This window comes from Onychostruthus taczanowskii, unplaced genomic scaffold (assembly GCF_017590055.1).
Source record: "Onychostruthus taczanowskii isolate IOZ18803 unplaced genomic scaffold, ASM1759005v1 scaffold24, whole genome shotgun sequence".
In the NCBI taxonomy this organism is placed as follows: Eukaryota; Metazoa; Chordata; class Aves; order Passeriformes; family Passeridae; genus Onychostruthus; species Onychostruthus taczanowskii.
In genome coordinates, this window is record NW_024499684.1 from 4077877 (window position 1) to 4091521 (window position 13645).

At 46.3% G+C, this 13645-nt stretch overlaps 1 protein-coding gene across 1 annotated transcript; it reads left to right on the forward strand.

The window, feature by feature from the left end:
* The first annotated feature begins 2585 nt into the window (after positions 1 to 2585).
* Positions 2586 to 12645, forward strand: CLDN11 (claudin 11). Its single transcript, XM_041405912.1, has 3 exons — positions 2586 to 2963; positions 5528 to 5692; positions 11645 to 12645. Exons 1-3 carry the CDS (start codon positions 2738 to 2740, stop codon positions 11875 to 11877), a joined length of 624 nt encoding a protein of 207 aa, XP_041261846.1. The 5' UTR covers positions 2586 to 2737; the 3' UTR covers positions 11878 to 12645.
* The last annotated feature ends 1000 nt before the right edge of the window (positions 12646 to 13645 follow it).

The following is a 13645-nucleotide window of genomic DNA, read 5'->3' on the forward strand; positions in this document are numbered from 1 at the left end:
TACAGGAAATCGTGATGATGTTTCAGATAATTGCAAACCTGTATTTTACAGATAAAGAGAGAAAGGAGCAGTATGAACCAGGATAAAGATGAAAATTACAATGAAGAGCTCAGCCTTTGGTATAGAACGAAATTAAGAACTGACTGTACCACTTAAACTTGTTTATTTCTGCATCCCGTCTTGCTTTTGTATACTGCTGTATTTCCAAACAGGGAAGAAACAATGAGGCTGAAAATGTAAAGAAAAAGTTCAAGGTGAGTCATTTGGATGAGAAGGCCCTGGGGTGTTGATAGCTTGGATAGCTTTGACTAATTGCAATGCCTGTCTTTTGTCAGAGAGAACAATGCAGATCAGGGGAAAACTCTGGGAGTGAAGGGTAAAAAAATTGATTTTTAAGGAGCTCACCCTGTTGCTGGAATAAATGCTTGTGTAGCACTTGCTTTTAAAAAGGCAGCTTTTGAGACTATTGCCCAAAGTGTATCAGTTTATTTGGCATATTGCTGGCAAGCCCTTCTTGTTCCTTCTTTTATTGATCTTGTAAATCATTGTCCACTTGCCTTGTGTGAACTTATATTCACTTAACTGTTGGTGGTGTGATTTATAACACTGACAAAATGGTAAATGCCTCCTGTCTCTATTGACATTAATGAAATAATTCACACTGTGCCCTGTGGGCACCAGCTCGAGTTCTGTTGAACAGTGCTGGTTACCAAAGTGTCAAATGTTACTCCTTGCTCCTGCACACTCCTTGATAAATACGTTTGTGAAGGAAAACATGGAGTTAAGAAGCTTTTGTGGTTAAGGAAACCAAAAATGTAGTAGACTGAATTACAGAAGGATGTATGGACCAATGAATGCCTTCAGCATTTAAAAAATACGTATATTGTGCATTAGGATGTGCCTGCACTATCACAGTGTAAAATTATTCCAAACCTCAGCTTTGGGGTGAAATCTCTCATCTCCTTTTGAATTCAGGAGGTGTCCATGGTCTGTCCAATGCAATTGCTCAGTCCAAGAAGTGGAACAACACCACTTTCACCCAAAAGATTGCAAGTTTATCTCCTGAATAATAAATAAGAAGGAATGGTTTTTAGGGGAAGATTAAATCCATCTCGAATTGAGCCCTAGACAACATAAATTGGTGTTTGGATGTCAGTGACAGCACACTCCACCTGAGGTGGGTGCAGTAGGAGGATAGGCTATGCAGGAAGGTGGAATGACATCAGGAAATTTCATGGAAGGCCAGCTGGCAGTTTGGCTTCACAGAAATACCATAAACCAGGTATAGAAAAACCCTAAGAAGTAACCAACAATATAAAACAAATGCGAAAACAACTATGAAATTTATATTTATTAGAATTATCTTCTCTTGAAAAAGAGCTTTCAACTCTACTGGTAGTGCTCCAGTAGAGCACTACCAGTAGAGTTGAAAGCTCTTTTTCAAGAGTAGAGTAGAGTTCAGATGAGGCTTTGACAGAAAACTGTGACCTCATGTCCTTGAATTTTGGATCTAAGGAGCAGGTGACAAATTATAGTTAGGATGCTCTTTTTCTTCTTAGTTGTCAAAGAACGGCAAAAAATACCCTTGGGTGATGAGCAGGATGTATTGAATTCCTAGCACTTTAAACTCGGAGTGGCGTTTCCAGCGTTTCTTTCTCACTGACAGCTCTAGGAGTGAATGAAATTCATTGTTGTGTCACTTGTCCCTGCTCCTGCCCGTGCACCGCAGGCAGCTCTCCGCTAGTGGTCTCTCCAGGCATGCGGCATTGCCTGCTCCAAACCTTCCCTTCCCAAAACCGGCAGCGCTGGAGGAGAGCACACAGCAAGGAAATATCCTCAGGGGTGTGCTGGCACACGAGAACACACATATGTGCCGTGAAAATACAGAGCGAAGCTCGGAAAATGTCCTGCCTGCCTGTTTCTCCCGGTGCAGAACGGGAAGATGGGAAGTTTTTCTCCACCTCTGGTGTTTTGAAGTGGGCTGCTCCTGTTTTATCAAATGTACTAAAATTTGTATAGCAAATTTACTCGGACTAAAAGTCTGAGTTAAAAGCTGCTCGTTTCAATTTGAGGATTCAAAAGTGCGACTACGGTGCTGTTAAACACGTATTTAACACTCAGTGAGTGTTAGTTAATAGCTCTGAAAGCCCAGGCACAGCAGAGAAAGCAGTGGTGGGTCTTTTATATTTTTACAATTGCTGGAAACATCAGGAAAGACCCAAGACTGATTTTGGCCCTTTACAGCAGCTGTGCTGATGGCTTTGATGAGGTGATAATTCCACCTCTTGAGTAACTCTGTCCACCACATTTCTCCCTTACCTTTCCATGAAGATGCACCAGCGCGACTATTAAAGTTCAGCCGGCAAGCACTGCCATAATCTTTCTCCCTCCCTAATAAACAGTCGGGCTGTTTGTTTGCATTTGAGTAAACCCCCCCGGTTTGTTTTCCAGAGGAGATGGTGCATCTCCTCCTCTGCACTCCCTCCTTGCCTGCGGATGCTCCGGCAGAAGTTGGGGCTCCCCGCTCGCTCCTCCCCTGCGCTGTGGGGCTGGAGGCAGCTCTGACCCCTCCCAGGGAGGGAGCTGGGCAGAGGCAGCTCAGTGTTTGAGCAGAGCCTGACCAGGGACCTGCTCCTGCCCATCCCCATCCTCCCGCTCCAGCAGCCGGGACTCGCCGGGCGGCTCCGCTGACCCCGAGGGCACTGTCCTGTCCAGCTGTCCCCACGCAAGGACGGAGATGGTGGCCACCTGCCTGCACCTGGCCGGATTTGTCTGCAGCTTTGTCGGGTGGATCGGGGTGGTTGTGGCCACGGCCACCAACGACTGGGTGGTGACTTGCGGCTACACCATCACCACCTGCAGGAAAATGGATGAGCTGGGATCCAAGGGGCTGTGGGCAGACTGCGTCATGGCAACAGGTCTCTATCACTGCAAGCCCCTCGTGGACATCCTGATACTGCCAGGTGAGTGTGTCCCATCCTCCCCTTCCCACCCCGAGTGAGGGATGAAGCCTTGCCCAGAGCAAGGTGCTGCTGCCGCAGGAGGTGATGGTGAAGCTCCTCCAGCTTCATCAGCACAGGACGTGGTCCATTAAATGCACTAAAGAAGGTGAATGATAGCTCTTAACATGATTCTCATTGATTTACACCTGGTTTTAATCGTGCCCAGGTTTTCTGTGGCTGCTAAAATTCTGTTAATGTTTAATCATTGCTCTCAGTTAAAATCTCACTGCTCCTCTCACATCTTGTGTCTGGATTGCCCTGCAAAACACACAGAGCACACTGAGGTGTAATAGAGCATTTCAAGGGGAGGGTGAACTATTACAAATGTTAATGTTTGATTCCTTAAAGTGATTTGGAGTGTAATGAATCTTTCAACATCTATTATTAATACTGCTACGGCTTTTAATCTTTCAGAAGATCATCATTAGTCTTGATGGTCTTGTGCTTCCCAAAGGTTCTGAGGCAAGACAGAACTTTTACACAGCAAACTGATGTAACTACATTTAACTTGATATTTTTTAATGATATAGTAACTTTCATCTAGTTTACTGAAAAGCAAAAATTAAGCAAGGTGTTTAATCAGCATTAATACATCTTTTGGGCTAATTAAACCTGCCAAAGTCTTGTGAGGTCTGGTCCCTGTAAGTTTGGTTTGTGATCTTGCCAGTTTCAACCACTGTTAACTCTGCAGCACTTCATTCTGCTGTGTTTTAGATTGCAACTCCTCTACCGTGTCAAAGGTGCCTCTCTCAAAGCTGACAGGGCAGAAATGACCATTCCTTGTCATTTGCTTTCATGTTTTCTTATTTGCTGGTTTAAATTGTTGTGAAGATAATTTTACAAGAGGTGAAAAAGATAATTCCTGAATGTCTCTCTGTTGCAGAGCTTGGTCTGTGGCACACAGCACTTAGGAATGTTGAGTCTCTCATTCTCCCTTTCTCTGTGTGTGCTTACTTTTATTTTAGTAAGTTTGCCTTCCTTACTGCTGCTGCTGTTAAATCTGATCCAGCAGAGAAGGCAGAGGAAGGTTTTGCCCCAAAGAAACATTAGTGAATGCAACTTATTGTGAATGGGTCTTGCAGTAGCAGAGAGCAAAGCTTCCCTCAAGCAGAAGCAAATCACAAACCAAGATGTTTCTGCTTGTAGCCTGTTTGATGCCCACAGCTTGGCATGAGGGAAATTTATCCTGGTGTACCCAGTATCAAAAATATATTTAGAGCCTTTCTTTGTCTGAGTCAAGTATTTAAAATGAATTGTTTGTATTCTCATTACTTGGGATTGGTTGCACAGAATCCACACTGGGTACAGCCATCTCATTTGTTTAGGGTCTGCTTTTATGCTCTGAACTCAGGTAATAATTTTCTTTAAAGTTTCCTCCTGAAAAAAAAATCAAGGAAATATTCAATACACACAGAGTCTGCATTTCCAGAAACAGTAAAATTCTCATTCCTGGTGTTGTACCTGTGTGTCAGTGGGATATACTCAAGGCCCCTCTTTGCTGGTGTTGGTTGAAGCATCTTGGAATTCCATGTCTGCATCTGACAGCTCCTTTTTGTTAATAAGAGGGGACAGAGAGCCAGCACACTCACTGTGCTGAGACTGTCCTGAAAACTGGGGGAGGCCACTAGGCACTGGAGCAAATCTGACATTTGTCCTTTTCCTTTTGCATGCCAATAATGACCTGGTATAATTTACTTACATGCAATTTTTGTATAGTATATATACATTACATATAAATTATATATTTTAAAATTTAGATATACATATAGTAGATAAATATTTTTAAAATCATATATTGTGATACATAGACCCTCCCAGAGTGGCAGAAATGTGATGGTCCTGCCCAGCACCCCCACAGCCCCTGGTTCTTGTTGTTTTCTGCTGCCTTGTGCACAGGGACAGGAAGAGAGGAATGGGAGCTCCTGGGGTGCAGGGCTGAGGTGTGGCTGTGGGTGAGGAGTATCCCTCCTCCTCCTCCTCCTCCTCCTCCTCCTCCCAGGTCAACAGTGCTCATTGCCTCGGGGCAGCTGCTGGCAGCATCCCATGGACCTGCAGTGCCAGCAGTGGATCTACAACTATTCAGCCCTCTGAATGATAGGAGAGTCTTTGAGGTTTTACATTACTGTTATTTAATTTTGAAGATTTAAAAGTCTTGGTTTTTAATCAAACTCTTGCTACGAAAAAATATAGGGAAACCCCTTCCTAGAGAAAATTTCTCCTACTTTCCCTTCCCATATTTTCCAGCTCCATGATTTCTCAGTGTCTCTGGGAAGAGCTTGTGTTTTCCAGGCAGTGCTGTTTGTTTGTTGGGAATCTGTGAGCCTGCACATCCCGTGTCCACGCACTCCCCACTGCCCCGCAGCCTCACTGCCCCGTGCCTGGTGCAGATTTAATGTTTACACAAGAATGAACCCATTTCCCGTACTCCGTGCATCTCTTGGGCTCTAACCAAACAGGAGCTGTAGTCCAAAGCCTCCTTTTCTTGTGCCAAATAACAAAACCCTCCTCTTTTGCCTTGCCCACAGGGTACGTCCAAGCATGTCGAGCGCTGATGATCGCCGCCTCCGTCCTGGGCCTTCCCGCCATCTTCCTGCTGATCACGGTCCTGCCCTGCATCCGCATGGGCCACGAGCCCGGGGCAGCCAAGTACCGGCGCTCCCAGCTGGGAGGGATCCTCATCATCCTCCTGGGTAAGGCACCTGCCCCAGCTGGGGGGCTGCAGCCCATCCCTGCTCCCGGACCGTGCAGCCTGCTGGAGCGTGTTCTTCTCGAAGGGTTTGTGCAGGGCTGGCCCTGGAGCTCTCCAGCATTTGTGGGTGGACAAAAGGCAGGGACAGGAGTGGGAGGACAAGGAGAGGAGGCAGGGATGAAGCAGGGTTAGAGGGAGGGCTGTGAATCCCTCTGTCTTTGCCTCGTGGGGTCCTCGGTCACGGCTTTTCTTGGAAGGCCATCGCACACGGGCAGTGCCTGCAGGCACGGATCGTGCTGGTTCACTGTGGAGGTGATTTTGGGAAAGGGTCTAAACTTCCAAGCTGCTTATAGGGAAGGCAGAGCCTCCAAATTTTCCCTGGACATGCAGGGCAAGTAAGCTGAGGCATGTGGGAAGGGAAGCCCTTACTGAATGGGGCTGGTCCTGAGGCACCTACAGGGAAAGGAGCATGGAGGTGGCACGGACATGGGAAGAGGGATGGCGCTGGCACGGGGAGAGGACTGGCATGCCCTCTGTGCCTCCCAGCCCCCTCTGGCCAGCCTCGCCCTCGGTCCCCAAGCTCCCCTGGGAATTTCTTCCCGTCCTCGGTGCTTGTGGAGGAGATTGTTTTGAGCAGCACAGACTGTGGAGCTCATTGTCCCCCATGCCACACCTGCATGTTCTTGAGGCCTCGTCATCTCAGCAACAGCCTGCGGGGCCTTGTTTTCACCCGTCTGTGGCAGAGGAGGAGGGGAGAGGCAAAGCGACCTCTTTGTGTGGCTCTGCTGCTCGCTGGCAGCCAGCACTGACATCATGCCCGTCTTCTTTCTTCTTCTTCTTCTTTTTTTTTCAAAGTGGGCCCTGAATATTGCTGCATGCTTAGAAGGGCTGTCCTCTGGATGCTCCTTGCAGCAAGTCAGTCCTCCTCCATCACCTTGTGGTTAGCACAAGTCCATACATGTCAAATCTGAGGGATTGGGTCCAAGGGGTCCTATAGGTGCCTGTGGAGTTTAAGAGCAGAGCTGGAAGTCTTAATATCAGCTTTATAGGGCTGGTCTAGGATATCCCAATCATGGACAGCCATGCTGGAACGTGATCTTCACCCCTGCTCTGGAACCTTGAGTCATGCATTTGGGCTTGGAGAAGTGAAAGAAAAGATGGAGGTTTTCTGCCTGTGAATGAAATTTTAGTGCCAGAGTAGTCTGCTCTGGTGGATTTGCCCTGTCCAGCAGAGCTGCACTTTGCCACAAAAGCCACAAGATTTTGGTTCCAGTCAAGGAGAACTATACTGCAGGTCAGCCTGCTTGCATGGCTGCAGGTGTGGAGGCAGGAGGATTGTCCCTAAAAATCCCAAAGGGCAAGAGGATGACAGGACCAGCTCAGAGATGACAAACTGCAGTGACAGTGTTGGGTACCAGTGTGTTAGAACAAGTGAAATGCTTTATGCTGCAGTGTCCCACCAGGGTTTGGTGTCTGGTGTGCCACGATCCCACCCCAGTCACGCTGCAGTGGGACACCAGGGAATGTGAGGGAATGATGGAGAGTTGTGGTGCTCCATAAACCAGGTTCCCCTCTGCCTCAGAACTTGGCTTTCCAACTAGGCAGATCCTGTGAGGAAAGGAAGTGTGAGAGATCACATCTCTCACATTTGTGTCACAGAGACATTGGCAGACAAATTATCTTGGGTCAGATTTGGACCACATCTTATTGATTGTCACTGCTGTGAGCTCTGAAGCACCTACAGGTAATGATTTACTGGTGTTCCTCATGCCCTGAATGATCTGGGCTGGGATCAGCAGCCTGGTCACAATATTTTAGTCACAATTACAATAATGCTCTTTTTGTCAGATCACAAATGAAGAATAAATAAGCTTCTTTTGCTCCTAGGTTGCTTTAAAAAAAAAAAAAAAAAAAAAAAAAAAAAAAAAAAAAAAAAGGAGGAAGCCAATCCACATTTATATTTACAAAGCCCATTTTTTCCCAGGCTCATCAGCAAGACAGTCCCTTTGGAAGAAGAATAATGTACAGAGTTTAGGACTTTGACATTATTTAAGCTGATTAATGATCTGTTAGATGCAAGATGAGGTGTCACCATTCCAGAGCATTTAACAAGCATGGATCAGGCTCTGAAAGATACAATGCTGAGTTAAAATCCATTATATTCTAGAAGTAACATGCCCTGGACTGTTTTTATTCACTCTTCAGCCACTGAACTCTCACTCATGGTTTCCACAACCTCACAGGCTCCAGAATTTTCCTCTTAGGGGAGAGCAACACCCAGAGCTCTGGTTAAAAGAAAAGGACCCCTAAAACACTCCCTAATGCAGCAGAAATAGGGAGTGGGGATGCAAACAGGGGAGCTGGCCCCAAAGCAAACTTCACTTGCTGCTCAGGGAAGGGATGGCAGTTTGTCACTGAGATTTGGTATAAGGGAAAACAGGGACTGAAACACAGCTTGGAGCCAAAAAAGAGAGAGAGAGAAAAAAAAAAAAAACCAAAACAAAAATATAAAAATCTGAAAAGTTGCCAGGAAAACAATGGGCTCAGATATTCCATTGATTTTTCTGTCCACTGATAATCACAGGCTGCCAGAGTGCAACCTGTGTGCACGCCCTGCTATTCTGCTGCTGATGTGTTTATGGCTCTGTTTGATCCTATCTGAGAGAATTGATTTATGGCTGAAAACAACCGTCAGCAGAGGTTTGCTCTGAGCTGGTGTGAAAACATTTCACATGTTGGTGTTGATGGAAAAACCCTGGCCCAGCCCATGTTGTTGACACTGATTTGGAGGACCCCTTGCTGGTAACCAAGGGGGCATTTTCCCAATGGAGGAGAAGGACTCAGACACTGGAAAATAGATTAAATATATGTAAGTGGGAATTGCTGCTACAAAATAAGCCATTGTGTACTAAATAAAGGATCTTAATGAGTTTTTCTGAAGACTGCATGAGGTTTACTTGTAAAGCCATAGATATCAAGATAAAGAGATTGCCTTGAACACAGAAAAAAAATATGGTATCTATTTTTTTCAGCTAAATGCTTTGAAAGAGAAATCCATGTGACTTTGAGTCAGCAATTTGGAATAGTTAAATTTAGATGTGAAAGAAAAGTATTCTTTCTTCTGCAAAAAGCCTTTAACTTACTGTTAAGAAATTTGGCAGGGACTCACTGTCCCCTGAGTTAGAACAATCCTGTTCCCTCTCTCCCAGCTCCCCAAGCACCTTCTGTGCTTCTTGTCTCTGTGCACGTCCTTCTGACTCCAACACATCTATAATGCTGAGTATTGAGGGTTTCAGCTCAGCAGACTGAGCTACTGCAAATCCACAGTGAAAAAAGTCTTGGAAACACTGAGAGCTGGGATGTATCCCTGTGGATTCACAGCAATCTGATGGAGCAAGGACATTCATGCCATGCAGTGCTGAGAGGATTTTTTAGGTAGAGGCAGTGGCTTTTACAAGATTGCCTACTCCAGCTGTAAAAAGCAGGCAGGATTTCCACATGTGTGCCCCAAAACAGGCCTGTTTTCCCAGCTAAATTGGTTGCTCTAATAGGAAATATTCCTTCTTTTTGCAGATCTTCTTTTATTTTCCTGCTGGACTATATTGGCTACGGCAGCTCTACTGTCTGAAGATTTCTTGTTTAGAGAGAGGCAAAGGGTGTCCCAACATTAGCACAAGAGAAGGGATAAAAACTTCTATCTACACTTCTTTTCCACATGGGCAGCCATTTTAGGACTTGAAACTTGCCCTAAAACTCCTTTTCCATCTCTTTGGGTTTCCTGTCAAATCATCTTTTTTTTTTTTTTTTCAACCTTTCTCTTTGGTACAACCAGAATAAAATCTGAGCCCGCAGAGAGACATTGCAATTGCTGACTGTCCTTTTCCCATCCCCTCGGAGGATTTACAGCCCAGCCTAATCTATGCAGAGAGATGAAGCCCAGTCCTGTTCCAGGGCATTCCTCTTGCTCAGCAGCGGGGTCACTGGTGGCTGACAGCAGCTGGCAGCCTCCGAGGACAGAGAGGTCAAGTGAACCCGTGCAAAGCCCTTGGCTTGTGTTTCACAGCTTTCTGGTATCGTCAGCATTAAAATAAGGTGGTTTTACATGTAGTGGAGCCACATGCACAAGAGATGCCATTGTGTGAGCATCCCTGAGAGCTCTTCTCACCCCAATGCAAGTGTTTTCTTCGGTCCTGTCTTGTGGGGGAGGGTCTGGAGAGATAAGGCTCTTATAGTCTATAGACAAATATATATATATTTACTGCTGACAGAGAAAGAAAAGATGATTGTGTTTTTTCGGACAACAAAGCAGCTTTGTTCCCAGAGCCCATTAGAATGCTTTGTGGATTCCCAACTGATACATTTTTGTTTTAAAGCATTGGAGGTTCATGAGCTGTTTGCAGGACCACTCCACACGCAGGAGAAATGCTCTTGTCCCCTCCCTGCCTTCTCCAAAATTCCTTCCAAAGCTGCGGGGCCCTTCCTTTGAGGAGGCCCAAAATTATTTCTGGCTTTATAAGCATCCTTCAAATGTTCTTCTCTTTTCCATAAGAAAATATTTTCTCTCACAATAACTGCAGCTTTGGGGATGGGTTTTTTGCTGTACCGGCCAGGAGCTACGGTTTGTTCTCTGCTTTAACTAAACAATTTTATTTTTACTCTCACCCCTTTCTTTTTCCCTCTTGCAACCTTAACTTTCTGACACTGCCTCCAGATACCTTTTAACACGGTCGGTGGAAATCTGTAACGCTGCCATGGTCCTGTTATTGTTTTGCTCTGATTCTCTGATAGGCACAAGGATGGAGTCCTGCACAGCTTGTCCCAGAGGCAAGTAAATATTGACAGATTAATTCTTCTCAGATGTACAGGCCATCAAGGAGTATTGTTTTAGGACCTGCTCCTGGGAGGTGATTAACACCATCAACTCCTGTTGCCCTCGGTGCATGTGGGGACTCTCTGGGGACTGTCTCCCTCACATGTCACCTCACAGCACCACTGCAGCTGCCTTCTGGCTTTTTGTGGAAAAACCCCCTATGGGATATCAAGTAAAAGGTGAAACCTGCAGTCATTTTTTGACCCACTGTAGTGCCTAGGTAGGATCCCATTTTCTGCAGACTCTTCAGGTCCCATTTTTATTCAATTCAGTAAATGTCTGGAGAGCCTTGCTGGGTTTGTCCCCATTGCTTGATAGAAATTTTCCACAGGGAACTAGAGTCTGTTTTCCAGAGCTGCCAGACATTTCCTTTTCCATTGAAAAAACCCCAGCAATGCCTAACTGCTGCTTATTTTGTCCCTGCTCATTTTCTGCTCGTATTTCATAAACCCTACTCTGCCTTAGGGTGCTGGGAGATTTTGGTGATGTTTATGTGACCACTCAGTAGAGTCACTGCAATGATGAGGAGGGACATGGGCTGAGGACACAGCATGTGAGTCCATGTGGAAATAGGGATTTAAACCAGTTCACACAGGAGGGACATAGGCTGAGGACACAGCAGTCCATGTGGAAATAGGGATTTAAACCAGTTCACACGGGTCCACAGTTTTATTCTCTCACTGATCCGTGTAGTTTCCATGGCCTCTGCATATCTAATCTATTCCTAATTCTGCAGTTCTCCAGAACATCAGTTTCAGGGATGACTCTCACTTTTCCCTCTTAAAGATATTTCGAGGGAACAAATCTGTTTCCCTTCTAATAAATATACTACATTGTGTCAGGCAGCAGTTGTTTTCCCTTCTTGTTGGTGCCTGAGAGGGATGGCTGTCCTCTCTCCTCCTGAGGTTTCCATGTTGTCTCCTGCTTGGAGATCTCCTGGACCTCGCCCTGATGCCGCCGCTTCTGGGTCCCACCTTGGGACTGGAAGGGAGTAGGGATGAGTTTCCCCTCTGTCCCCAGACACTCTGCTGCCACTCCCTCCGGTTCAGAGCCCTAACTCTGTCCTTCCCGCCCTGTCCCCAGCCATGTGCGGCGTCGTGGCCACCATCTGGTTCCCGGTGTGCGCCCACCGCGAGACCACCATCATGAGCTTCGGCTACTCGCTGTACACGGGCTGGATCGGCTCTGCCCTCTGCCTCTTCGGCGGCTGCGTCATCGTCTGCTGCTCGGGAGACGCGCAGACCTTCGGCGAGAACCGCTTCTACTACGGCTCGGGATCCAGCTCGCCCACCCACGCCAAGAGCGCTCACGTGTAGGCGCCCCGGCGACGTCCCACGGCTGCCGTCGGATGCTTTGGCTGGTGGGTTCGTGTGCCCTGGGTTTGCTCCTGCTGACACGCGCGGCTGGCAGGCTCCCAGGGGGAGATTTAGAAAAGCAGCACAAAAGTCTGGTAGTTTGAAGCGTTATTCTCCCCGTCTCTTCCCCCCTTTCTCTAGAAAGACAGCTCCGGCCAGCCCTACCTCTTGGTCCTCACCGTTTTGTCCCGAGCACCTGCCCTCTCTTCTTGCAGCCAGGATGGTTTGGGGATGTGGTGTGGGGTTTAGGGACTTTAGTTTATCTTCTAGCTCCCCTGATAATAGGAGAGTTTAAAGCAATAAAGCAGAAATGAGAGAGACACTTTCCCATTGTTAGGAGGACTCGGCTTCTCCCCCATCCTCACTGTTTGATTGCTCCCACTCAAGGTCACGGGTCTGGCACGGCTGTGGAGAGAGGATAGGGAGAAAGGCTGTCCTCTCCCACCGGGCAAATGTTTCTCTTTTGGAACAAGAGGAGGGGATTTTTCTGCCTTTCTCTGTAAATACTTTTGTATGAGTCTGATCATTTTAGTAACAGTGTTTCCCCCACCCCCACAGTCATCAGTATGAAGGAAACAGAACCCAAAGGTCCTAATGACATGGTAGATAACAGTGCCTTTTTAAATAGTTATAAATGACTTTGGGGGCTCTAATCCCTGCCCTCTGGTTCAGTTTCTTTTTTTTTTTTTTTTCTTTTTTCTTTTGTACAGATCAGTTACTAAAAAATGTATTTTTACATTTTTTTAAACTCCTTTCTTTCTTCCTCTAAGTTTGTGTTCCATCTTGCCTCGTTAAAGCAGCACATTTTAACATGCAGTATAATGTACCTGTTACAATACAATTCTGGTGAGTACTGATGATGCCTTTGTACTTTCAGTGAAATACTGTACAATAAATAACAGAGTACCTGCAACCCCTGACTACTTTTTATTTCCTTCCTTCCTGTGTGTTTCCATAGCCAGTTTTTCCATGACAGGGATTGCCAATGATTTTGAAGATTTTCTTTTTTTTTATAGCAGTTCAGGATGAAAAACTGCTCTGCTGTGGCATTAAATGAAGAATATTTAAAATATGAGTAATCTGCCTGCATGGGACTGTCTGTTATCTTATCCTTTGGTTCTTTCAATTCTCCCAGTAGCAGCTTGTACCAGTTGTACCCACTAGTGGGTTTCTTTATATTAGAAAGAATTAGAAAGCCCCTGAAGTGGTGGAGATGACCTTGAGCACTGTGAAGTTGAGACCTCATGTTGCTGAGAGTGCTCTCAACTGAAGTAGGGGTCTGATCTGGGGTCACTGCTCTGATCAATCCTGTGTAAGATCAAGATCTAGCTCTGTCCTTACCAAGGGCTGTAGTTTAATTACACTGGTACAAAATCCCATCTGTTCCCAGAGATGTTAACTCAGTTCAAACAATTTGTGTAGGCCAAGAGAAGGAAAAGAGGAACAGCTGCTGCTCAGACATGGGCAAGAGGAGAGCCCCAGTGGAGGGGCAGCAGGAGGAGGAGAAGGGTCTGAGCAACCAAGTTTCTTGGGATGATGAAAAATGGGAAAACAGGGCTGTCAGTAAAGCCTCGTGCATTCTGGACTGCCCTCGCTCTGCTTCAGCTGGAGAAACCAAACTGAGTGATGCAGCCACGGGCAAGGATGCTGCAGCTCCCACCTCTCCTCCTCCACCTGGGAAGCCGCAGCCTTTAAAAGGATCCAGAGGGAGGCTGGCTGTGCTCCACGA